This window comes from Diceros bicornis, chromosome 4 (genome assembly GCF_020826845.1).
Source record: "Diceros bicornis minor isolate mBicDic1 chromosome 4, mDicBic1.mat.cur, whole genome shotgun sequence".
NCBI lineage: Eukaryota > Metazoa > Chordata > Mammalia > Perissodactyla > Rhinocerotidae > Diceros > Diceros bicornis.
The window spans coordinates 30,371,948-30,398,874 of NC_080743.1; the positions used below are offsets into that span (position 1 = coordinate 30,371,948).

The 26,927-nt window shown below is 35.7% G+C and overlaps 1 protein-coding gene across 3 annotated transcripts in view; it reads left to right on the forward strand.

The window, feature by feature from the left end:
• Positions 1 to 26,927, forward strand: part of ABCD3 (ATP binding cassette subfamily D member 3) — a 75,234-nt gene that overhangs the window by 2,774 nt on the left and 45,533 nt on the right. For all 3 annotated transcript variants that reach the window (XR_009219740.1, XM_058538572.1, XM_058538571.1), the window contains exon 2: positions 20,847 to 20,883. Coding sequence is in view for 1 of the 3 variants with exons in the window: in XM_058538571.1 (XP_058394554.1) it covers positions 20,847 to 20,883 (37 nt within the window). In the remaining 2 variants the exon portion in view is untranslated. The remainder of the gene's footprint in view (positions 1 to 20,846; positions 20,884 to 26,927) is intronic.

Sequence of the window (26,927 nt, forward strand, 5' to 3'; positions counted from 1 at the left end):
AATATTTTGTGGGAGGAGAATACAAATTATGAACAATTAAGCATGAAGTTTAAATTACTGAGATAAAATGAGTGAATTATTTTAAAACCATTAAAAATGGTGTTGAGTCTGTCTTTGTAGATGTGATACTTCGGGAATCTTTTGGATATCTTTCAGTAGATATCTTTGGCATCACAGTTTGAAGATTAGAAAATTCTAACTTTATATTTTACTGGCTTTTTGGGTATCTTTGGTAACAGGCTAATTAACTTTACAGTCTGGTGCTTAATTCAGGAACGTGTGGCTGCTCAGCCTTTTTTCGTCTATGCTATTAACCGTAGATTTTCTTAAAATATATTCCTTAGAATTGGATAGGTAATAGAGCTGGTAAAACCATGTTAAAAGTTACAGTGTCACATTATTCCAAACATTAGAAGAATGCGTAGTGTTCTGAGTTATGTTTTAGTTTTGTTAATACAGTTTTTTCACCCAGTGAAGTCATGTATTTGCATACACGACCCCCCATCTATCTCTATTTTATGTAGATATATATGGTTTTATATATGTTTTACTTTTTATTATGGAAAATTTCACACATATTCAAAGTAAGCAGGATAATATAATGAACCCCGTGTACACTTTGTCCAAGAAGTACCATGAACATTCTGCTATTCTCATTTCATCTAAAGCTCTTTGCTCCCCACCCCTTAATTTTGCAGATTTTAGGTAAAATCTATATATAAATAGTTATACATTTTTAAATAAATGGATACAACAGTGTAACACATCTCTATCATAAATTAGAACATTTTCATCTCCCCAGAAAGTTCCCTTGTATTCATTCCCCACCACCAGTGTACTAACTTTTTTCACATTAGTTTTGCCTAATCACACATCTTAGTTTGTTTATTATTTATGGGTAATAGTTTGTTTATTATTTATGGGTAATAGTGGAATCTTTTTACTCATGGATAAAGAAGACCATGTATTAAGTTCAAAGGAAGTATTCAGAATGTTGTATTACTGGGCTGGGTGCTATGGGATGGGGAAGGGGTGGCTGTGTGTGTGAGTGTGTGTGTGTGTGATACATTAAAAAAATGAATAACATCTTTTCTCAGAGTTTACGTTCTTGTTAGGGAGAAGAAATTTAAATGCAAATTAGTTAAAAATGTAATGGGATGACAAATGCAATGTATAGACAGACATGCCTTAGAAGTTCTGAGAAAGGAGAGATTAATGTGTTTGGGAAGTGTTGGGGAAGGCTTTATGAAGGATGTGAACTAAGCCTAGAAGGGGGGTAGGAATGGGTAACTGGAGAGAAATTGAATGTTAATAGCAGACTTTATCAGATTTTTGTTACATTTTATGATAGGAAGAAGCTTTGTGATGCTCTTTCAGTCCATCTTCCACTGCCACCAGAGCTTTGTTTAAGAAACGCAAATATGATCATGTTATTCCTTCATTAAAATCTTTCAGCTAGTCTAAAATACAAAATTTCTTAGCATGAGAGAATGGTGTTCATGAGCTGGTCCTTTACTACTTCTACTCATCCAGCAGTGTGGAATTCGCAGTGTCTGAGGGGAACAGGCTCTGCCCAGCCTTGGCAGTCTGGTTGTAATCACTGTCATCCCCACCACTTCTCCCACCCTTGATGGTTATTTTCCTTCAAGACTCACTTCCATCAGCACTTTCTCTTAGGTGTTTTCTGTCTTTTCCTGATTGCCAAACTGAGGTTGTTGTTCTCTGCCCTCATGATACTCTAAGCATTCCTTTGCTCCAGTAGTTCCTGCTCTGTACTGTGCTAGTTTGTTGTCTGGGCTCCTGCCCACATCAGACTCCCTGAGTTTCTTGAGGGCGTGGACTGAGTCATCCTTAAATTCCTAGTTTGCACATGTCCCAGGATAGACACTCAGTAAGTGGGTGGACAGATGGTATAGGATAGTCAGAGAACTTTTAAGGGCAGTTGTCTTACAGGCACTTGGAGATGTGGGACCAGTACAAGCATGAGTAGAGGGTTTATCTTCATAGAAGTAATAGTTGTGTACCTAGGGATGTATATCATGAGCTAAGTGGTAAGAAATCAGTGGGGCAATTTTAGAAGGCAGGGAAGGGATCAGTCTACATTGCCAGAGTATTTATGATCTTAAAAATAAACAAAGAACAAAGCAGTTTCTTACCCTTCCGGTGAATGCTTGTCAGAGTTCAGATTTCTCATCCTGGATTTCAGAGCCTTCCTCCATCTCGTCTCACCTTACCTGGCTAATCTTATATGCCGTTGCCTGCCAGTGAGTACTCTCTGTTCCAAATAGGCCAGTTTCTGCACTGATCTCTGAACAGGCCACACTCATTCCTGGCTTTGGAGGTTTTTTCATGGTATTAGCCATACCTGTAATATTTCTCTCTGTAGCCTCTGTTCTTCAGCTCTTTAAGGGTTTTTTTCTTTAAGTGTTAGGTCAGGGTTACCCCTTCTATGAAGTATTATTTAACAGCTCTCAATCTGAATGATGATCACCACTTTTTTAACCTTCTGAAGCATGAATTTAGGTACCTTTCTTATTTCATCTGTTAGTTGCTTGACTGGGTGTGATCTAGCTGTCAGCCGTCAGGGTGTAGCCAAATCCATCAGCCTATGGGGTGATTCTTCATCCTTTTCTAAGCCCCAATCTATAGATGGTGGGAACACAGTTTCCTCTCCCAAATATTTCTGAGCAGTTTCAGGGAGTTTCTGTTTCTCTTAGTCATGCCTTATTACTTCACTTCTTTGCTTCTGCTGTATTTTAGATCCCTCTTACATCTTGTTTCTTGAGCCTGTCTTTTTGGTATCTGCCTTGATTCCTCTAAAGCATCAGTCACAAAGTAGGTTTTTGTAGTACAGTTTTAGGAGTAGTGGCAGGAATTATATCTCAGCGTAGTGAACAGCTTAAAATGGAGACATTCTTTTATTTACAAGTTCCTTGGACATTCCCACTGTTGGGAATTTGTTGACTGTTTTTCCCTGAGCCTCAGTTCTGTGGCCTGTTTGCTGGATCTTTTCTGAACCCCTTGGATGTTCTCACATCTACTCCCTGCACTCTCTCCCCACTGTACTTTCCTGTACACTTCAAATTCAGCTTTCCTTCCTGAGATCTGCTCCTTTCAAATCAAGCTCTAGAAGGGGCTGGCTTCACTTTTCTGTTTCACAGGCCCGCCGCCGAATGTTTAGCAAAGTACAAGCATGATTCCGGTGAGGGGCTGGAGCTGCAGAGACCCTTAGGATGAACCATGAGTGGATGTTTTAGAGGCTGGCCTCATTTGAATTCTCAGAATAAAAAGGAGCAACCATAGGTGAAGAAGGCCTTAAAGGATTTGCCAGGGAAAGCAGCTGTGTACTGAAACCAACTGATGCAGGTCGGGTCTGGGAGCAGAGTTCTGAGAACTGTGGCTGTCTGTGGTCTGCTAGGGGAACAGGTACAGACTGTTTTGTTAATTACAATTCTCAGTTTTTGGCACGTTAGCATGGTGGGCCAGGCATTGTGTTTCAGGGCTTTTGCACTTGCTGTCCGCCTGCCTGGAATGCTCTCTCCCCAGAGAGCCATGATGCTTACTCCCTCCCCTTTTTGGTCTTTTTTCAGATGTCTTCTCAGTGAGACCTTCCATTGCCACTCAGTTTAAAATCGCATCCTCTGCACACACACTCTCCCCACTTTCCTGGCTTTACTTTTCTCCTTAGCACTTAACCACTATCAAATGTGCTATTTATTTTACGTATTTATCTTGTTTATTGTATGTCTCTGCTGCGAGGATGTAAGCTCCATGAGGGCAGGAATTTTTGTCTATTTTGTTCATTGTTATAGCCCCAGTGGCTAGAACTGTGGCTGGCATGTAGTAGGCACTCAGAAAATGTTTGTTGAATGACTAATTATGAGATGCTCATTTCTTAGGGCTGTGGTTACTGTTGTTTTAAATAACAAATCTTTCTTGCTACAAATGTAAATGTTGTCTCCTTAAGTATATTATGAGCTGCGTAGGAGCTGGGCCTCTTTTATATGCATGGGTAAAGCAAGTCTTAGGAATTTATAAAAATTGTTTTATTAGTATTTTATAATATGCTTTTGGCAGTTAATAGAGTGGAAACATTAAAGACAATGTAAAAAAATAAAAAATCATCCATGTCATCACCATAACACACGTATTGTTTTATTTTTGCTTATTACCTTTTATTCCTTACTTGTATGCATTTTTACATAGTTATGATGTACATGTTTTGCTATTTTCATTTAAAGCACAGGCATCTTTCATATGTTTTGTACATGAACTTCATAACTGTGCTTTTAAAGAAACACATACATAGTCCTTTGTGAGACTATATCATAATTGATTTTACCCTTAAAAGTTGGGTGTCTAGATTGCTTCTCTAATTTTTATAGGTAGTACTATAGATTTTGGCTTGTGAACATTTCCATATCTGTTGAATTATTTCCTTGGAATAAAGTGCCACAAGGATTAATGAATGGAAGGTTATGAACTTTCCTTAGCGTTTGTGGAAAGGATGTGAACATTCTTGAGCTATGCAAATTACACATATTACTTTTCAAGAGTTGTGCTGTAGAATACTGTGAATGAGTGCTAATTGAATTCTCTCATCATCATTAAGGGGTGTTCACATTTTTTTTTGACTACTTCAGAGGTGTAAATTAATGGTGCAAGATTAGTTTGCAAGAAGGTACGTTTTTATACACAGCAACTTGATCTTTATTATGGAGGCAGCTTGGCACAGTATAACGCCTGGTCTTTGACTTAGATACAGGTTCAAGTTTTTATTCAGCTATTTGCTACTTCTGTGACCTTGGTCAGTTTACTCAACCTCTTTGAGCCTCAGTTTTCTCATCTGTAGAACGGGGATAATAGTATTTACTTAACTCAGTAGTTGTGAGGATTAAACTAGAAAATTTTTTAACTCAGTAGCTGGAACAAAGCTCAATAAATAAAAGCTTTTATTCCTTATGCTTGCTAATGGAAAACTAAAAGGACAGCAAAAACATCCCATTGTTAGGTTCTCAAAAACTGTTGAGCCCTCCTAAAAATTTCCTCAACTGTGCCCATGAAAACTTCCCTAAAGAAGCCTTTTGAGGGGCCGGCCCTGTGGCTTAGCGGTTAAGTACGCACACTCCGCTGTTGGCGGCCCGGGTTGGGATCCCGGCGCGCACTGATGCACCGCTTCTCCGGCCATGCTGAGGCCGCGTCCCACATACAGCAGCTAGAAGCATGTGCAACTATGACACACAACTATCTGCTGGGGCTTTGGGGGAAAAAACAACGAGGAGGAGGACTGGCAACAGATGTTAGCTCAGAGCTGGTCTTCCTCAGCAAAAAGAGGGGGATTAGCATGGATGTTAGCTCAGGGCTGATCTTCCTCACACACACACAAAAAAGAAGCCTTTTGAATTGATAGAATCATTTACCTTCAGAGTTGGAAAGTATTTAAGTTACTTTTATGTGACATGGTTTCAGGCCTCAGTGTTTTTTGGTTGCTGCTTCCTGAATATGATACTCTATTTCTCCGCTCCTTAAAGAGGAGGTCTGAAACTGAATTCATCATTCCAGGTGAGGTCTGACTGACGCTGACTGTTACTTGCTTTGTAGATCCTAAGCTTTTATTAAAATAGGTGAGATTATGTTCATTTTTATGACAATCAATATTCTTCACTCACATTTAGCTTACATGGTTGTTTTCCCTTCCTTGTTCCTCCTCAACTTGTTGTGTTTGATTTTTAAAACTGAGTGCAGGTATCGGCGCTGGCCCGGTGGCGTAGTGCTCTGCTTCAGCGGCCCCAGGTTTGCAGGTTGAGATCCCGGCTGCGGACCGAGGCACCACTTGTCAAGCCATGCTGTGGTGGAGTCCCATATAAAGTGGAGGAGGATGGGCACGGATGTTAGCCCAGGGCCAAGCTTCCTCAGCAAAAAGAAGAGGACTGGCAATGGATGTTAGCTCAGAGCTAATTTTCCTCACACACCACACACACGAAAAACCCAAAAACTGGGTGCAGGTATTTATGCTTATCTTTGGGTACATCACTTCCTCCTTCTAAATATTTTTTGCTCCTGCACATTTAATTAGGATTCCTTCTGTATGTTTTCCCAATAAATTAAGTTATTGGACAGGACTAAGTATAGAACAGTGTGTTTACACCACTATAACCTTTCTATTCATTGATACTCCTTGGGTGTCGTACTGGTTCTCATCTTTAACTTACCTAGCACCTTTTCATACCTTTCCTTCTGGTAGTCACCTGGCACTTTGGCAGTAGGGCTAGGCATCTGACCCTTGCTGGGCTGGAGTCCTTCTTTGGGATGTTTCTGCTGGAGCCAGTGGGGAAGGATCTTTCTTTTCTGGTCATGGAGCTATGAAGATGAGACCCTAGAGCTGTATGTGGCATTGGTCTCTTTTACATGGAAAAGGTGGAGAATCCCTGATTTGGTCCATCATCAAATGTTTTGTAGCATTCAGAGAAGAGAATGAGTTTGGTCTGACATGACTGTTTGGTGAACTCGTGCTTGCTCCTAGAATTTACCACTTTCTTCTAAGTCCCTCTGCCATAGTATCCATTTAGATAAATAAATTGTAATTTTTTCCCGGGATCAACATCAAACTCATTCTTGACTTGATGAATATCATCACCTTCTAATCTGTTGCAGTAAAATATAAGCTGGAATTATGAAGAAGAAAGACTCTTTATAATTTTCTTTAGAATTATATATTTCAAATTATATTTTATGCAAAATGGATACTGTATTTCTCTATTGTTTTTTCTTTTGGAATGATTTTTATGGAATTTTAGAGTTGTTTAAAAATGGCATTTGTAGTCATTTCTACAAAAAATTAGGCATCACGCCATTACTTAAGAACATGACTTTTATCATAACATTCTTTTTATGAGGAAATCACCATTTTTATGCATCTATCAAGAATATAGTCTTCCATAAGCATAAGGATAGAATGCTTTGGGTAACTCATGGTTGTACTCTTTAGTGGGAACAATCATACATATTAAGATCGTTTGAAGCCTTGTTAGGTAAGGCTTTAGTTAGTGTGCTAAAAGTGTTTTCTTAAAAACATGCATTTGTTATCCTTTTGCTAGATTAGCAATCCTGAATAAATGTAATTAATAAAATATATAATAGAAAATAAAACTCATCAAAGCATAATCAGCTAATTTGATGTCTGTGAATAGATGTAGCAATCTCACATACCACTATAATGGTATCATACTACTAGATATAAGCGTAGAATATGATTTACTCTGTGCTTAAGTTATCTGTTGGCATTAAAAATAAATGCAGTGTGGAATGAGGCAGCTTCTCAGGTAAATAATAGTTTAGTCATTTAATCATCATGTGTCTATACATCATGCGTGTCACTATTTAAAACATATTTGTACACTTTCATAAACTTGTGAATAAGCAACATGAAGCATGATGTCTTAGCAGAAAAAAGAATAGTCCTGTAAGTTTATCTTACTTTAGTGAGTAGGCCTAGACCTAACAAGTTGTTTTAAAATTAAATACTATTTTCATGCTTCATAGTTTTAAAAATTAAATATTTTTGCATTATTAGACTAAATATACACTATGGAAAATTTGAATACTAGAAAAAAGAAGGGACAAAACACCTATCATGGTTATTGTCATATTTCATTGATTCTAAGATGCATTGTTTTTCACAGATATCCTTTTTCACATTTCAACTTCTCTGAAATTAGGGTGCAATTTACAACTGATGCATCTTAGCTTTGATTAATATGGTATTGGCATATTGTTGCATTTCCTTTTTACTATGCATGTTTTTAACTTGCTTGTAAAAATACTACATGTCAACTTGTGTCAAACTCAGTCTTCTGACTTCATATTCAGTGTTATTGTGGTTTTTTTCTTTAGTATATCTTGGAGGTGAACTTAAGTTACAGGAAAAGAAGAAACTGAGGTAGAATCAGATTTTTTTCCTCATTCCAGAACAAGGACTGGAGGAAGTAGTTGGCCTGGGAATCAATGAACCACTCAAAGAAAGGAACCTAAAGATCATGCACTAACTGCCCACTGTGTGTCAGATGCTGGGTTTTCGGATGTTTGGTATGGAGATGAATTAAAGGTCCTACTCTCAAGAGTTGGGGAGTATGATACAAGTCTGCACCTTAATTCACCATTTAGTGCTAGGTGCTAAGGACACAACGGTAAATAAGACAGACAGGTCTCTTTCCTGGATGGATCTTGTAGTGGGAGAAGACAGAACCTATTTCATGCTAGTTTTGTATTGGTCACTTGGGGAGATTAGAAATTAAATAAGATTTTTGCTGTTAAGAAACTCATAGACTATTAAAAGAGAGAATCCTATGTCTTAACATTTCACACCAAATTTCTAGTTAAAAAAAAAAACCTCCTGGTATATTTTACTTAAAATATTGTTCTCCAGTTACCTATGAGTACAGTTTTGTTGCATTAGGAAATAGATTTAAGATGTTTTCAATTATAGTATTCATTTGCTTCCTCTCCACCCCCCAATAATGCTGAAGATGTGTTGTTCAGTAAAGGAGTTGGGGCGGGGAAGGGAAGCAAGTGTAGGATAGAATAAATGGGATGATCCCATTTCTTGTATAAGTATCACAATTTTCAATTTAACTATTGATGAGTGAATACATTTCTGTATGTATTTTGTCACTGGTTCAACAAAATATCTACTTCCCTTCCATCCATTAGAGAAAATATCAATGTGAAAGGAAATATAACATTTATCCAGTAAATTCTATTGAATGTTGTATGGCAGTAGGCTAGGCACTGAGATACCAAATTGAATGAACATTATTACTAACTCCAGTCTTGTGGGGAAATACAAATAAACATAGAAAATGTGTACAACTCGGTATGACTAGACCTGTGGTAGGAACAAAATTCTGTGGAAGGGACCACTGAGTTGGGAATGTTTAATTCTTCTGGTTGTTACTGGGAAAGTTTCGCATTTGTACCTGACGGTTAGAAGTATGTAGTGTTTTGCTCAGGGGTAAAAGACTTTCTAGGTAGGGGAAACAGCATGAGCAAAGGCATGGAGTTAATGGAGTTATTATTTGAGATGAAGGGGCATGAAGCCGGAGATATTACTATTAACTATTTATTGAGCACTTACCATATTTTAGGCATCATTCCAAATATTTTACATTTATTCCTCACAACAGTCTTTTGGGATAATTGTTTTATCATCTTCATTTTACTGGAGAGGAATCAGAAAGGTAAAAATGGTACCTGATTATAAGAGTTCTTAAGTTTGAATTAGCCATATGGAAGGTAAAAGACAGGATAAAGCATTTTTATCAAATCCTTCAGATGGACTTAAATTCAAAGGAATAGTTAAGAATCGTTCAGGGGTTAAAAAAAAAGTCTTATGTTAAATTCAAAGTGAAGTTAATTGTTAAAATTTCATTGGTAGTATATTAATATTAAAATATTATACTCATGGTAAAATAACTCTAAGACTTTTTAAAACCTTTTTATTATATATTATACCACAAATACAGAAAACTGCATAAAACATGTATATAAGTTGATTTTTTTTTTTTTTTTAACAAAACAAACGCCCTTGTAACTGCCATCCAGGTCAAGAAATAAATCTTAACGATCTGCTCCAGGAGCCTTCCCCATGCCCCTTCCCAGTCACAGCCCCTTCCATCTCCCCTACTTCTAACTGCTATCCTGACTTCTATATTAGTTGCATCTTTGCATTTCCTTAAAGTTTTATCACCGGAATGTGCATTCCTAAGTGCTATAATTTAGTTGCCTCTGTGTTTTGTTACTTTGTTTGTTGTAAATCGCTGAATCTACATGTCTCCATGCCATCTCTCTTTCCCCTTTCTTTCTTACAGTTTATTTGTTCAAGCAATGAAGTATTTTGACCGATACAAATTCTGCAGTCTGGATTATGCCAATTGCATAATTTTTCTTCATTGTCTGTATTTCCTATAAATTGGTAGTTGGATCTAAAAGCTTGATTAAGTTTAGATTTTGTTTTTGTTTTTTGGACAAGAGTACTTCCTTGGTGTTGATGTGGTGTACTCCCCATCAAGAGGTCTATAGTACATAGTGTCTCATTGTTTCTCTTTGTGTGATTTCAGCTGCTGCTGATGCCTGACGCCTACATCAGTGAATTTATTAGGGCTTGCAGAAGAGTGAGATTTGAATTCTCTTATTTCTTCATTTATAATGTGGAATGCTTCCATAAAAAGACACTTTTCTTTGTCTACTATTTGGTTACCCAGTGGTACAGTTCAGTTTGGAAAGGCAGCATAGATATTTGCTTCTTTCTTTGCCAGTTTTTAAGATAATACATTAGTTCCCTATTATTCTCTGAAAGTCACCAATGAGTTCTTCTTAAGTGTCATTATGAACCTATTGATTTACTACAAGTAAGTAAATATTTAATGCTCATTATTTTATAGATGCTTCAGAGGAACTCTATTTTATGAATGGAGTGAATCTTATAAACAAAATATGAAATGTGCTCCAGTTATCAGTTCTTGCATTGGTATTACATCTATAAAAATTTTATAATTAGGATTTTGGGATTTTGATGAGGATTGCTTCTGATCTATAGATCAGTTTCTAATATCGGTTATATTGCCCTCTTTTTTTTGCTCAGTCTTGCCATGAGTTTGTAAAATGTGTTAATTTTTTCAAAATCCAACTTTTAGTTTTGCTTTACCTTTATTGTGTCTATTTTTTATTTCATTTTTTTTGTTTTTATCTCTATTCTTTTATTCTTTTTACTTTCTTCAGTTAGTTTTGTTGTTTTTCTGATGTTCTGAGATACATTACAATTTTTCACTCTTTCTTCTTTTCTAATGTATGCATTTAAGGTTATACAGTTCTCTGTAAGGACTGCTTTGCTTGCATCCCACAGGTGTTTTGATATATAAACTTTATCATTTTGTAAACTTACTATTCGATATGTATATCATTCATTTCAAAATATTTTTTGATTTCTTTGACCCATGACCTTTCACAAGCGTATCTCTTTATTTATGTCAGTTATCTATTGTTGCATAACAAACCAACCCAAGACTTAGTGGCTTCAAACGGTTATTTTTTCCCCTCAGTTGAGAGGATGGCTCAGCAGTTCCTCTGCTGGTTTTGTCTGGATTTGCTTGTGAGGCTGCATTCAGCTGGAGGGAGGATTGGCTGCACTGGAAGGTTCTTATCTGGCGGTTGGTGCTGGCTGGTGGCTGGGTGCCTTGGTTCTCATCTAAGTGACTTTTTGTCATCCAGTAGGCTAGACCAGTTCCTCACGTGATAGTCTCAGGTCGGTATTCCTAGAGGCAAAGGTCAAAGCAGAAAGGCTTCTAGCACATTCTGTTGGTTAGAGCAAGTCACAAGCCTGGCCCAGATTCAAGGATGGGAAAATAGATTCCTCCATTTTAGGAGGAACACAAATTTGTCTCCGTATTTAATCTACCACAATTTCCAAGCGTTTGGGAATTTTTTCTTGTCTTTTTCCTTTTTATTGTTTATTACTAGCATAAGTGCTTTGTGGTTAGAGTATTCATTTTTTTTTTCATTATTTTATTTTACTCCTTCTAGTAGTTTGGAAGTTAGTCTATATTTTATTTTAATTTTTTCTTTTCCTGGTTACCCTAGAAATTTTAACATATGTTTAACTTTTCAAGTCTAAACGTTAATCAATAATACTTCATCACCCAGACAGTAAAAGGACTTTAGAGCAGTGACTCCACTTACTTTACTCCTGATTCATATGCATGTTATTTTTTTTTAAGTACTATAAGACATTATTATTATTGTTTTATATAATATTCATTTAGAGTTAATTACGTACTTACCACTTCCTTTGCTTTTCATTGCTTCTTGCAACCTGCACCTTCCAACTGGGATCAAAACCTCCCACCCCAAGCAATATGTCCTTTAGAAATTCCTTTAGTACAAGTCTGCTGCTGATGAACTCTCTCCATTTTGTCAGATGTCTTTACTTGCCTTCATTCGTGAAAGTGTTTTTTTTTTCCTGAATATATAATTCTAGATGGGCAGTAATTTTCTTTCTGTATGTTGAAGATTTGATTCCACCACTTTCTGGTTTCATTATTAACGTTGAGAAGTTAGCTGTCAGTTTGGCTGTTGTTCCTTTGAAGGTAATCGGTCTTTTTTTCTCCTCTAGCTGCTTTTAAGGATTTATATCTTTGTCTTTGGTTTTCTGAAGCTCGTTAAGATTTGGTTAGGTGTGGATTTATTTATCTATCCTGTTTAGGATTCACTAGGCCTTTGATTTTGTGGATTGATGTCTTTTTTCCATTTTGGAATATTTTTAGCTATCATCTATGCTTTGTTCTCTTTCTTTATTCTTGGGCACCAACTAAGTTGCATTGTAACCACTGTCTCTTACTTTTATTTCTTTGTTTTCTCATTGCTACACTCTGGATAGTCAATTCTAATTTAGCCCCCAAATTAGTAATTTTCTTTTCAGCTGTATGAAATCTGCTAAACCTATTGGTTAAATATTTAATTTTAATTGTCGTACTTTTTATTTTTAGAAATTCCATTTGGTTTTCTTAGGTCTGTGTAGCTACTTCTAATTTCCTCATCTTGGTAGGTATCTTAGTTTTATTTTACGTATTTATTTCTTTAAATATGGTCTGCAGTTTTTTATAGGATGTGTTTGGAAATTCCAACATCTGAGATCTTTTTGGTTCTGCTCTGCTTCTGTTTTCTGTAATTTCTCCTGGTTCTTGGTTACGGAGTCTAGTTTGCTGTATGCTTGGTTATTTTTGATTATGGTCTGGAAATTTAAAATTACTTGTGGGAGTAATTTTGAGGTGTATAGGAAACATACTTTCCTTTAAGAGGAAAGTTTGCTTTAAGGTGCCTGGGAGCAATATCAGTCAGGGAACAACCTAAACCAAGTTCCTTAAGAGCACATTCTAAAATTTTTAGAATAGCATCCTAATAAACAGATGCAAGACTCATATTTCAGATTTCATATTCTTGTTTGCCAAAGGAGTTATATCATTGTATGTCTACATCATTGTCATGTTAATGTCTTTAAATCAACATCTCTACTCTTGAACTTCAAATCTAAACTTTAAAAAAATTGTCTTCTAGACCAGTCCATATAGTTCTTTTACTGGGACTTGAAATTTAACCTGTTTACAATGAGTCTAATCATTGTTTCCCTGAATGCTTCTTCTACTCGTTCTTTATTATGGTTAATGGAATCACTGTCCTCCAGTCACTGAGAGTGCAAACTGTTTGTGAGACCTGGGGAAAAATGATCTTAGCCTTTCAGGGCATCAGTTGGAGCTGAAGATTTCTAATACCTCCTCTATCTTGACATAGTTCTTTAAGTCTCTGTTCTTCTTCTCCTCTCATTTCCATATTTGTTTATAATTTTTATTTTTATTTATTTTTTCCCCCAAAGCCCCAGTAGATAGTTGTATGTCTAGTTCCCAGCTCTTATCTGTTCCTTCGCTCTGTCATTTCTAGCAATTTTCTTACATTTTTCTTTACATTCCCATAGTCACCGTCTTTTTTCAGGTCTTCGTCATCTCTGGGCCCTGATTGACTTCGGTCGTGCTCACACGCACACACTGTTTGATATGGCTGTGGAAATGAATTGGAAGAGAATAGAGATGATAAGTAAACTACTTAGAAATCAGGTGAGAAATTATATTAGTTTATGTGAGAAATTTTGATGGCCTGAATTGAGGTTGTGTCAATAGAGGAAAAGAAGAGCATAGAGAGAGATTGAATAGGAAGAGAATGAGGAAGGGAGGATGTCTAAGCATAATTCCCCTGTGGTTTGGGTAGTTGGGTAGATGAAGATACATTCACTGAGTTAGGGCCGGTGTTTAGTATGAGAAGATGGAAGAATAGATTTGGGGTGGAAAAGTAGTTCAGACATAGACATGTCGAGTTTAAAATGGTTTCAGTAGATCCAGGTACAGGTATCTTATGAAAAACCAGATATTCAAGTCAGGAGCTCTGGAAAGAGGAGGGAACTAGAGATTTGGGGAGTCATTAAAGAATGGGTGATAGTTGGTATCATGGTTTTGACTGAGGTGGCTTAGAGCAATATCTCTAGGGCCTGGAGATAATGGCTCTAAAGATGCATTCTTCAGGATCCTGAAGTTCTAGGACAATTTTCTGATTTTTCATTTTGGTGATAAATTATGAATAAATTAGTATAAGTACATTCTGGGTCATCTAAATGACTACAATACTAGTATTGCAGATTTTTGTGCCCATCTTTGTATTTGAATTGTTGTCATGTGATCATCAAAAGAGACCACATGTATAGTAAACAAATCTGCTGCATTAGAATCTACATTAGGTTGAAGTGTAATAATGTAAAACTAAGAAAATCATCTTCAACTTTTGTACTCATATGGAATTATTTTGCTATTAAAATTTTCTTTTGTAGTGATAACTACAAGTGAAAGGTATTTTCATAGAATTTCCAAGAAGCTGAAATCTTACAATGAAGCTTTGGTTTGAAATGAAAATGACATAGAGCTACAGAGTAATGTATTATTTTCGTTGTCACAGACTGATAAAAGAACATAGGACGTACGTGTAGATTATGTGTTAGGCCAAGTGAAGGCCTTATAAGATGTTATGGTACACTTTGAACAAGATATTTAATGGAAGTTTGAAGAGAGAAAAGCCATGGGAGAGCTCACTGATCATGTGGCCCGTTGTGGGTGTGTGTCTGTGTGTGTGTATATATGTGTGGGTGGGTGGGTATGTGTGTATGTATGTGTGTGTATGTATATATACACCAAACATAAAAGTAAATACTCATTTTTGTGAGCAATTCCATTGCACGTATCCCCATTTGTCTCTATAAATATCAACTTGTAACATTTATTGGCAGTAAGTAAATATTAAATATTCATTGACTATTTTAATTTTTAGAATTTTGTTTTGGGATATACTAATAAATTGATTATCCCATTAATGAAGCAGTGATTTAAAACCAATTCATTGTTTACAAAAGAAAAAACAATGAAGATTTTAAAAAAATCTTGGACTTCAACTGGAACATATAAATAATTCTTTCTGCTCTTTTACGCCAACGCTAGGATTAGTTGTCCCGATGTTATCTCACCTGTCACTGTAAATGAATGTTGATTCCATTTTTACTGGTTTTAAAAATTTTGCCTGTTTTTAAATGATATATTTTATTTTGTCGTTATAGAAGAGCTGTAAACAAAAGTAATGTATACAGGCATACCTCGTTTTATTGCACTTCGCAAATGTTGTGTTTTTCACAAGACCCTCCACCAGCAAAAAGATTACAACTTGCTGAAGGCTCAAATGGTTAACATTTTTTAGCAATAAAGTATTTCTTAATTGAGGTATGTACATTGTTTTTTTAGATATAATGCTATTGCATACCTAATAGACTACATTATAGTGTAAATATAACTTTTATATGCAGAGGGAAACCAAAAACATTTGTGTGACTTGCTTTATTGCGATATTTGCATTATTGCAGTGGTCTGGAATCAAACCCTCCGAAGTATCAATGTCTCTGAGGTATGCCTATACTTAATTTTATGTTTGTACATGTTTAAGGAAGCACCAATTTAATTTAAGGCAATGCTGGGGTCTTTAAGAATTTAGTTTCCTTCAGTAGAGGTTCATACATTACCCTGGGTCTAGGAAACACTGGCATAGAAAAATGAACTAAGTGAGAAAAACTTTAGGGTCAGAATTACTGTTCTGGTTAACTAAATTCTGATTAAAGTTTTCAGAATTGTGTTCTTCCTTTTTTACTTAGTCTGAAAGCTTTTATGTAAAAACTTCTATGTTTTAGTCTTTGGCAGTTTCTTTTTCCCAGTCTCATAGTTGGTCTCCTCCCATCTTTAGGGGAATTTCCTGCTTATTAATTTTACATGTTTTGTTACCGTTATTAAGGAACAGTTAACTTCATCTCCCTCTCTGTCACCCCTGCAGCAATGAAGAACAAACAAAATGCGCTATTCTCTTATGTTCTTAGGAAAAAGTCTGTCCTAGGATTTGGTCATTTTTTTTTATAGCTTTATTGAAGTGTTATTGATGTATGATAAACTGCTTATATTTAAAGTATACAACTTGCTGAGTTTTGACGTGTAAACACCTGTGAAACCATCGCTACAATCGAGATAACGAACATTTCTGTCAATCCAAAGATCCCTCATGCCCCTTTGTAGTCATTTCCGTCCCCGCTACCAGCCTGAAGCAACGACGGATCTGCTTTCTGTGACTACAGATTAGTTTTGGCTGCTCTAGAATTTCATATAAGTGGGATCATATGCTATGTACTTAATTTGTCTAGCTACCTTCAGTCAGCTAATGATTTTGAGATTCATCTATGTTGCATGTTATGTTGTATCAGTAGTTTTTTTTTTAATTGTTGAGTACATTTTATGGATATACCACAATTTTTTAATCCATTTGCTTGTTGATGGACGTTTGGATTGTTTCCAGGTTTTGGCTATTAAAAATAAAGCTGCTATGAACATTTGTGTAAAGTCTGTGTATGGACATACGCTTTCATTTCCCTTGAGCAGATACTTAGTGGTGGAATGGCTAGGTTGTATAGTAGGAGTACGTTTAACTTTTTAAGAAACTGCCAAACTGTTTTCCAAAGTGATTGTACCATTATATATTCCCATCAGCAGTATAAGAAAATTCCAGTTGCTCTACATCCTTGATAACACTTGGTATGACCAGTCTTTTTAATCTTAGCCATCTAGTGGATGTGTGTAGTGGTTTCTCATTGTGGTTTTAATTTGCATTTCCCGAGGAACTAATGACTTGGAGCATTTTTCATGTGTTTATTTTCCATCCACCCATTTTCTTTGGCAGAGTGTCTGTTTAATTAAATCTTTAAATGAATTGTCGTCTTATTTGATTGTAAGAGTTTGTTATGTATTCTAAATACAAGTTTTTTTGGATATATGTTTTGCAAATATTTTGTCCTAGTTGATAGCTTATCTTTTCATTTCCTTAATAGTGTCTTTTGAGAAGCAAACATTTTAAATTGTGATGAAGTCCAATTTGTTGGTTTTTTTCTTGTGTAGTTTCTACTTTATGTGTCCTATTTAACAAATCTTTGTTTAGCTCAAAATTACTAAGATTTTCTCCTGTTTTCTTCTAGAAATTTCATAGTGTTAGCTCTTATATTTGGGTCTGTGTTCCACTTCAGATTAATTTCTGTATATGGTGTGCAATAAGAGTTGAGATTCATTTTTTCTGCATATGGCTATCCAATTGATCCAGTACCATTTGTTAAAAAGGTTTTTCTTTCCCCGCTGAATTGCCATGGCACCTTTGTCTTAAATCAATTGGCCACATGTATGGAGGTCTACTTCTGGACTTTTCTGTTTCTTTGATCTATATTTTTACTCCAATATCAAACTCTCTTGATTACTGTAGCTTTATGATAAGCCTTGAAATCAGGTACAATTTCTCCAACTTTGTTCTTTTTCAAAATTTGTTAGTTATTCTAAGTCCTTTGCATTTACATATGGATTTTAGAATCAACTTGTCACTCTACAAAAATCTGATAGAATTGTGATTGGGACTGCATTGAATTTCTAAATCAATTGGGGGAGAATTGACTTTTTAACAGTATTGAGTCTTCTGATCCATGAAAATGATATATCTCTCTATCTAGTCTTCAGTTTTTCTATAACATGTAGTTTTCAGCATGAAGGTCTTGCACCTTCTTTTTTTTTCCTTTCCAGATTTATCCCTAAATATTTAGTATTTTTGATGCTTTTGTAAATGGTATGTTTAAAATTTCAATTTTCAGTTGTTCTTTGCTTGTATGTAGAAATATAGTTAATATTTGTGTATAGATGTTGTATCCTGGAATCTGGTTAGCTTTTTTGTATATTCCTTAGGATTTTCTATGTAGATGTTTATAGAGTCTGCAATAAAGATAGTTTTACTTCTTCCTTTCCATTCTATGTGCCTTTTATTTCTTTTTCTTACTTTATTGTCTGTGTCCTTCAGTAACAATATTGAATAGAAGTGGTGAGAGTTGGCATCTTTGCCATGTTCCAGATCTTACAGAGACTCAGTCTTTCATTAATAAGCATAATGATGGTTGTAGGTTTTTGTCAATGTCATTTATCAGACTGAGGAAGTTCTTTTTTATTCCTAGTTTGATGAGAGTTTTTATGATGAATAGGTGTTGGGTTTGGTCAAAGGCCTTTTTTGTATCTGTTGGTATGACTTTTTTTTTTTTTTAGGCTGTTAGTATACTGAATTACATTGATTTTTTCGAATGTTAACCTGACCTTCCATTTCTTGGATAAAATCCTCCTATACTTTTTATAAGTAGTCGGTTATTGGTCTTATCTTTTCTTTTTTTGTAATGTCTTTGCCAAAGAAAAATGAGAAGTTTGCACAAAGCACTTCTTGCAGCATTTTAAAGTACAAAGGCTGTCCTGAGGGAAAGCACTGGTGCGATTGAGTTGTGAACTGAACTAGCCACTTTTTTCGTGGAGCATAATTTTTACTTGAAAGAATGACTGAATAACTGTGGTTATTCAGCATTGAATATTGCAGACGCATTCTTGTAATGCCATCAAGGAAAAACAATTGGCAGTATTTTGAACATGTTGAATACCTTTATTTTAATGTATTTGGCTGATAAATTGATGTTTTTTTTCAACATTTTATTTAATACGTATTTATGTTAAAAACTTCGTGAGCTAGCATCTTAAAATGGAACAATAAGCAAAACATGTTGCTATATAACACAACTAGTATAAAACTCTGATTTGTTGTCTAAAAGTATTAGAGCAACTTAAGTAAAAGCTGAAACAATCTGATAGCATTTTACGACCAGCCTAAATCTCCAAGAGGAAAAAAATTAAAGTCCCAGGCTAACCGCTAAAATGTACCTTAAAGGAAGTGAAAACAATACGTTAAATATTAGACAGTTTAAAAATTGTTATCCCTAGGTGGCAGTGTTACAGAAAACTAGAACAAGAAGAATCATGCATCTTTTTCAGTAACCAAAAGGAATATACAAGAGTAGAAGAGATACATGTCTGTTTGTTTTAGAGCCTTTTTAGTTTCATGGGATAAAAATCAAGAAAAGGAAAATACTGAATTTTTGTTAGATTGAATCTGCCTGGATCATGTTTTGGGAAGTAAATTAACTTCTTTCCAGTCTTTAGCATGACATTTCAAGTGAAAAAAATGTAACTCATTATATAGGATCTAGTGTACTGCTCTGATGTATCCTAAGCGATCTATATATGTTTATATAGCTAGTATCTTCAAAATAGAGAACATCTGTGGAAAACGTTAAAGAATTCTTTACAAGAAGGAATTTAGAGAGCCTTAGAAAGGGGGGCTCATAGTTAACTGGGCACGCCTGAACATATATATAAAAAACATTTTCTGAAACACTTTTGCAATCTCATACAAGTTATAAAAACAGATAAACAATCTTATAATACAATTTAAATTAGAAACAATAATAAACATAGGCACTTTTAGAATAAGACCATCTACTGAATTGTAGTTAAGTTTGGCTTTCTAGCCTTGTCTAGTGACCTGGTATCTTATTTCTTAAAAGGTTCATTCTTACAGGTTGTTGGAGCTCAACTAGGTGTTGAACATAGAGGGTTGAGTAATATATGACCCCTGTAGTAGATACGGAAATGTGCTACCTAGATGCCCCTTCAAAGAAGGGCTTATTGTCCAGCTCTGAGGAGTGTGGCTCACCAGGTAACCCCTTCTGCCCACACCTTAGAGTCTGCGTTAGCTGCAGAGCCACCTACTCAGAGGTCATGACCTCCCTGGAGCAGCATGCATTTGCAGACTGAGCATGGAAGAGGTATAAACACCTGACCATTTCCGCCCATCACAGTGCACTCTGATGGACAGTACTTGCTTCAGGGTTTCCCACCTGGTTGGCCCAAATTTTGTTGGGCCTGCATCACAGTTTGAGTTCTGCCCAAACTTGCTTTCTTCGCCTTCCTTTCACAAGTGTGATCCCTAATAAACATTTTATACCCCACACACCATCTCTCCTTTACTTTGGAGAAGGCAACCTGCAATAGCTCCTGATCTCAATGGAACTAATTTCCTGGGAGGAAATATACATTAAACAAGAGACGTAAAATGTGACCATTGTTACATAGAAGCATAGGGTGCTATGGAAATGTGTTGTAAAAAGAACCTAAGCTGGTTATTATATTGTTTAGGAAGGTAGCCTGGATTAATAGTCAGGCCTGGGTTCAAGTGCCAGATTAACTCCTTTGAGTACCATGAACCTTGGGCGTGCTCCTGACTCTTCCAAGCCAGTTTTTTTCATTTGTAACATGGGAATGGCACATAGTCTTCTCATCTTTCAGGTAACTAACCTGGGATTGCCCACATGGCTAGGAAAAGATTCCCAGCAGTGGGAGAGAGGGCCCAATGCACAAACATTTTTCAAGCCCTTACTTGTGTCTATTTGCTTGTGTCCCATTGGCCAAAGCAGTTCACATGGCCAAGCCTTGATTCAAGGGTGGAGAAATAGACTCCACCTCTCCATGGGAGAATTTGTAAAATAAGTGTGTGTGTGTGTTTGTGTGTGTAAAAATTACCAACATAATGCGTGATAGACGATAGTAGTAGTTAACATTTATTGAGTACTTTGTATAAATTATGCTTAGTAAGAGGCAGCTGGACTGTTATATTTAATATATTCTATTTCTGTGTGATATGTAAAAGAAGAAACTCATTTGGAGAATTTGGTAAATTCTTTTGATATCCTAAAATAATTTTTATGATGGGAATGGTTTGCAAATAAAGCTCTCTCTCTCTTTCTTTTTTCTTTTTCTCTGCAGTAAGAAAAATGGAAAGCCACCATTACAGAACAATGAGGTAAAATTTTAAATCATCTCCTCTTTGGAATTTCATGCATTTATTTCATTTATTTTGTTATATAATTTAGAATTAGAATAAAATCATAGAATTTTAGAATTAGAAGGGAACTTAAATATCATCTCCAATCTGCTACATATTATAGGAATTCTTCCTGAAATAGGAATCCTTGCTAGGTGACTTCTTGTATTTACTTGAATCTGTTCGTTTGATGGAGAGTACTACCTAGGAAACAGCTATAACTGTATTTCTTCTAGCCCATGAGGAGATTAATCTTCCCCTCTAGCCTCTTAGTGATTGACTCTTACTGTGTCTTTTGTAGCAGCACAGGACAAGTTCGCTGTTTTCTCTAATAGACTTTCATATTGTTTGAAGGTAGTTGTATCTTCTGAGTCTTTTTTTTTTTTTTCCATGCTAAGCAACCATCATTCCTTCAAGTGTTTCTCACATGTCATGGTTTCTTTCTTTTTTTTTTAAAGATTTCATTTATTTATTTTTTACCCCCAAAGCCCCAGTAGATAGTTGTATGTCATAGCTGCACATCCATCTAGTTGCTGTATGTGGGACGTGGCCTCAGCGTGGCCGGAGAAGCGGTGCGTCGGTGCGCACCCGGGATCTGAACCCGGGCCGCCAGCAGTGGAGCGCATGCACTTAACCGCTAAGCCACGGGGCCGGCCCGCACATGTCATGGTTTCTGATCCTTTTTCAATTCTCTGTACCTTCCTCTGGACCTGGACTAGTTAGTTTCTCTAGACATTATGCTTAGAATAGAACGTAGTTGTCCAGATGTGGTCTGACTAGCATGGAAAACATCAGCACTATTACATCTCTTGATACGAAGACCATATTGCTAAAATTCAGCCTAAAATTTCTTTTACTTTTTTAGCCATAACTGCTGTTTACATTAAGTGAAGTTTATGGTAAATGATAATCTTCAGGTATCTTTCTGATGAACAGCTGTCATGAATGATCTTCTATATCTGTATTCATCAGTTGATTTCTTTATTTCTTTTCTTTAATGACAGTTTTATTGATATATAATTTATATACCATAAAATCCATCCATTTAAATGTACAATTCAGTGGTTTTAGTATGTTCACAGAATTGTGTGGCCATTACCACTATCTAATTTTAGAAAATTTTCATCTCCTCAAAAAGAAATTCCTTAACCCCCTTAGCAGTCATTTCTCCTTGCCGTCTCCTCCTAGCCCCTGGCAACCACTAATCTATTTTCTGTCTTTATTGATTTGCCTATTTTGGACATTTCCTATAAATAGAATTATGTAATATGTGGCTTTTTGTGACTGGCTTCTTCCACTTAGCACAGTGTTTTCAAGGTTCATCTGTGTTGTTGCATGTATCAGTATTTCATACCTTTTATTATTGCTGAATAGTATTCTATTGTATAAATATACCACATTTATTTATCCATTCATCAGATGAGGGAAATTAAAGTTGTTTCCTTTTTTTGGCTATTATGAATAATGCTGCTATGAACGTTTATGTGCAAGCTTTTGTGTGGACATATGTTTTCATTTCTCTTGGATATATACCTAGGAGTCTATTTGCTGGGTCATATGGAAACTCAGTTGCTTTCTTTTAAATAAACATTAATTTATCCCTGTAAATGTCAGCGTATTGGGTCTATACTATTAGTCTGTCTTATAGTATGTCTATACTATTAGTGTAATTTTGAATGTAATTCTAACATCTAGTATGTTAGGTAGAAGATATTATCTACAAATTTAATTTACGTTCTCTTTCTTCCTCAAAATTGTAGATAGTATCGACTAGGTAAGGACCAAAGAAATTCCTCTGTGGCATCTCTCTTAATCTTTATTTTTGGTTTTTTTTGGGTATGGTTTATTCAGCTGTGACTTTACAACTCCATTAAGGCCACAATAATTTTATAAGAAACAACAAATTCCTTGATTAATTTATTAATTCATTTATTAAGTCAGTCTGTCAGCAAATATTGATTGAGCCCCTCATATATGCCCGGCATTGTTCTTGCCTCTGAGTGTATAGCCGTTATAAAAATAAGTCCCTGTCCTCATGGAGCTTACGTTGTACATGTCAGCTAATATCCTTAACAAAGAAGAAAATTAGAATAGTTGACATGACTTATTTCTAGTAAACTCATGCTGTCTTCTAGTGACTATTTTCTCTTAAGTCTTCCTAAACCCTCCATATTAATGTCTGTTCTCTGAATATCATGGAGATTGACATTAAAATTGCTGTTCTTTAGTTTCCATAATCTTTTTCACAGGCTTTGAAAAACAGGACAAGATATGCTTATCTCCAGTCTTTTGGCATATCTCCGTCATCATTATCTCTCATATCTAAATTATATTTGAGTAATCAAAACTTAGTTACATTACTTAAATCTACTATCTACATATTATATCTGTAAGTTCTAGGACATCATTGTAACTAGTCAGTACAACTAAATTCATTTACCCATTTTTTAATTCTTCCTATTTTTTGTACATTTTTTTTTAGTGTATACTTATTTGCAAGTCATACAGTGTGGGCAAGATAAATTTAAGTTAGATTAAATGGTTGGCAAAAAAGAGGGTATAAGACAGTATGCACACTGATAGCGCATTTGTAAATTTATAGGAAGTGCACACACACACGTATGTGTTAGAAGGAAATCTGGTAAGATATGTGTCAAACATTAACAGTTGATACATCTAAATGGTAGGTATAGGCTCCTTATTTTTGCTCCTCTGAACTTTCTAATTTTTCTGCAGCAAATGCGTTATTTATGAGGGAAAGCAATTGAAAAGGGAATGTTTTCACTGAAATTTTTTGTAATTTTTGGTAGGATGAGTGGGGTGAGAATTTTCATAAGACATAAGATTTAAGAAGGAGAAAAAGATTTAGTAGAGTTATAAAATAGTATAAAGAAATAATTGATTTGCTTTTAAATGCTACTCATTTAATTTTAATGTAATATACATGGTATAAAGTTCAAAATATATAAAGATAAACACTGTGCTGGATTTGGTATGTAGCATTCCCATGCATATTCTTATACTTTTAGGGTGTGTGTATATTTGTATATCTCCATAAACAATATAAGTAGAAATATTTTTGCATATTTAAAAATTTTATAAATTAAATCATCATATGTATCATTCCACTTTTATTCCCAGCATGTTTTTTTAGATTCGTCTATGTTGATAAGTATAGATCTAGTTAATTTAAGTGCTCTATAGTATTCTATTGTATGAATATGAGCTGCTTCCCTTTTTACAATTGTGTAGAATTTTCGTTGCGTAAATTTACCATAATTTATGTAATATCATTATTGATGAACATTTAAGTTTTTAATTTTATGGTATTATAAACAGTGTGCAAAATTTTTTTCATTTTCGTGTTGAAGCATGTGTGCAGGAATACCTATAGGATAAATTCCTAAAAGTAAATTTGCTGGGTTATTTTCCATTTTATACTCAGTATAGATTTCATATTTTGATAGATGCTACATAGTAGTTGTACCAATTTATACTTTCCCCAACAATATACAGGAGTGCTTACACTCTTGTCAGTATCATATGGCCTTTTGTTTTATTTGCTGTTTCAAGCATCTATCTTTTTCAGTCAATTCTAGTTCATCTCCGCTTTATCAGTCGATTCACACATTAATAGAAACCTTTCATTGCCCTTTGACCATGCCGCCTCCTGAATGTTAGATATAATTTTTTTTCTGGTTGCATTATTATTTTATCTTCTTAAATGGTCTTTATCTAATAGTGTGTTTGCTTTTTCTATAATTTACATGTTAGATTTATATCATCAACGTGGGTGTTTTTTTTTTGTTTAAAAAATTACTGAGAAGTTTAGAGGTGGGGAAAGTCAATTGTGAATTCTTAGGCGAGACTAGTAGTGTTTCTGAAATATACTGTCTCTATAGGTATTCTCATGAAGTTTGGTTTCAGGTATTAGTTTTATTATGTATCAAGAAGATTAGAGCATCTTGATGTTTCTTCAGCCTTTCTGAGCCAGCCCTCCAGTCCAAGTGTCTTTGCAGGAAACACTGTGATGACTTTAGGAAGTATATCGTTCTCTTCATGGATTGAAATGTAATGAAAATCCAGTCAGCTTTCAGACAGTTTAAGAAACAGGAGCAGTGACAATAGGAACAGAAGAAAAAGAGGAGGAGGAATTTTATACCAGGTAGCTGCCATTATTTTAAAGTGCTTCATTGTTACTTTCTATGATTATTTTTTTTAAACATTCCTCATTGTTTGCCCTAGATTACTTCTTGAGAGCAGCTAGAAGTAGGTAGTCCTCTGTTTAAGTCAGAAGATGGCTGTTTCGCCTTGGAATTGTCCTAAGGTTCAAGCTAGAAATGGAGAAGGGTGTTGATTATAGGTGGGATGAGGTGAGGTAGGGAAGGCAGTGACAGGAGGAAAAAGTTGAGAGTAGAACTTTTTTTTTTAAAGGTAGTTGGTATGTATCGCCTTCTCTTTGTTCTTTTCTTCCTGTGTTTTCTCAGTTTGAGGAAGGAAAAGGGGTGATTTAGGTTGAAGTTATAAAGTTTGGCTTGAGGCGAATAGACTAGCTAAAGTAAATAGACTGTGAGTAGGGCTTTTTCTCTGTTTTGTTTGCTGGTGGGTCCCCATCATTTAGAACAGTGCCTTGGACCAAGTACAGTTGTCCCGCAGTATTGGCGGGGGGGAGGTTGGTTCCAGGACCCCCCAGGATACCAAAATCCGCAGATGCTCAAGTCCCTTGTACTATAAAATGGCATAGTATTTTCATATAACCTACGAATATCCTCCTCTATGCTTTAAATCATCTCTAGATTACTTATAATATCTAGTAAAATGTAAATGCGATGTAAATAGTTGTTACGCTGTGTTGTTTAGGGAATAAAGACGAGGAAAAAAGTCTGTACGTGTTCAGTACAGACGTAACCATTGCAGGCCTTTTGATCCGCAGTTGGTTGAATCCGGGGATGCAGAACCCGAGGATACAGAGGACTGACTGTAAATAGTATTTATTGGATGAATGATTGCATACATGTGTGAATGAAGTAAACCGGGCCTGTTGCTCAGTAGGAAGAGGTTTGCAGCCTTCACAAGGTTTGAAAGACCTGAACTGTGTTCCAGCAGTTACAGGGTAGGCAGATTCTTACCCAGTTCTTGCTGTTTTAGTCTTCCTGATCTAGCTCCACAAACACAGCGCCTTCAGACTTCCTTTCTTGGTCTACAATTCTGTCCTACACTCAGTGCCTATTTATTAGGATTATATATATATAAACCACTTAGCACGGTGTCTGACATATAGATGGCAGCTTATTATTATTTTAATTCAGTACAGAAACTAATTCACTTTAAGGCTCATCAAGTTAGGTATTAATTTAATTGAAGCATATTTACACCAAAGTTTGTCTAAATAGTAAAATTTACTGTACCGTGGGTGTTTGTTTATCAAGAGCATAGTAGTTAACAACTAAGTGAGCTGTGATTATGGGAGTTGGGGAAGGGGCTTGGCGGAGGATGGGGTCTCTCTGGAGTGTCTTGCATATTCCAAGAAGTTTCTCCTGCCTGTTCTTCCAAACAGTCAAAGGGTAATAAAGTAAATAGCCTTCATCATACCCAGTTCATGTCGCTTTTTCCTTATCTTTGCAAATGGTTTTATACCTCCATTTTCATGGATCAGTGAAAATGAAGGAATGTCTAAGGACAATAAGATTAATTACTGCTCTTAAATATCTTCAATGGTTTCCCTCTACACTGATAATATACTCTAAATCCTTACTATGGCTTCAAGGTGCTGCCCTTTATAGGCCCTGCCCACCTATTCAGCATCTCTCATTTTTGTTCTCTTTGCTTTAGCAGTTGTATCATCTTGTTCTTCAGTGTACACCCGAATTTTATTCCCACCCCTGAGTTTTTGTGCTCAGTGTTGCCTGTGTCTCACTACGCTCCTCCCCACAAGATGGTCACATGGCTTCACTTTATTTATGCCTCAGCTTAAATGTCACCTCCCCAAAGACACCTTTCATGTCATCCTTTCTGAATTATTC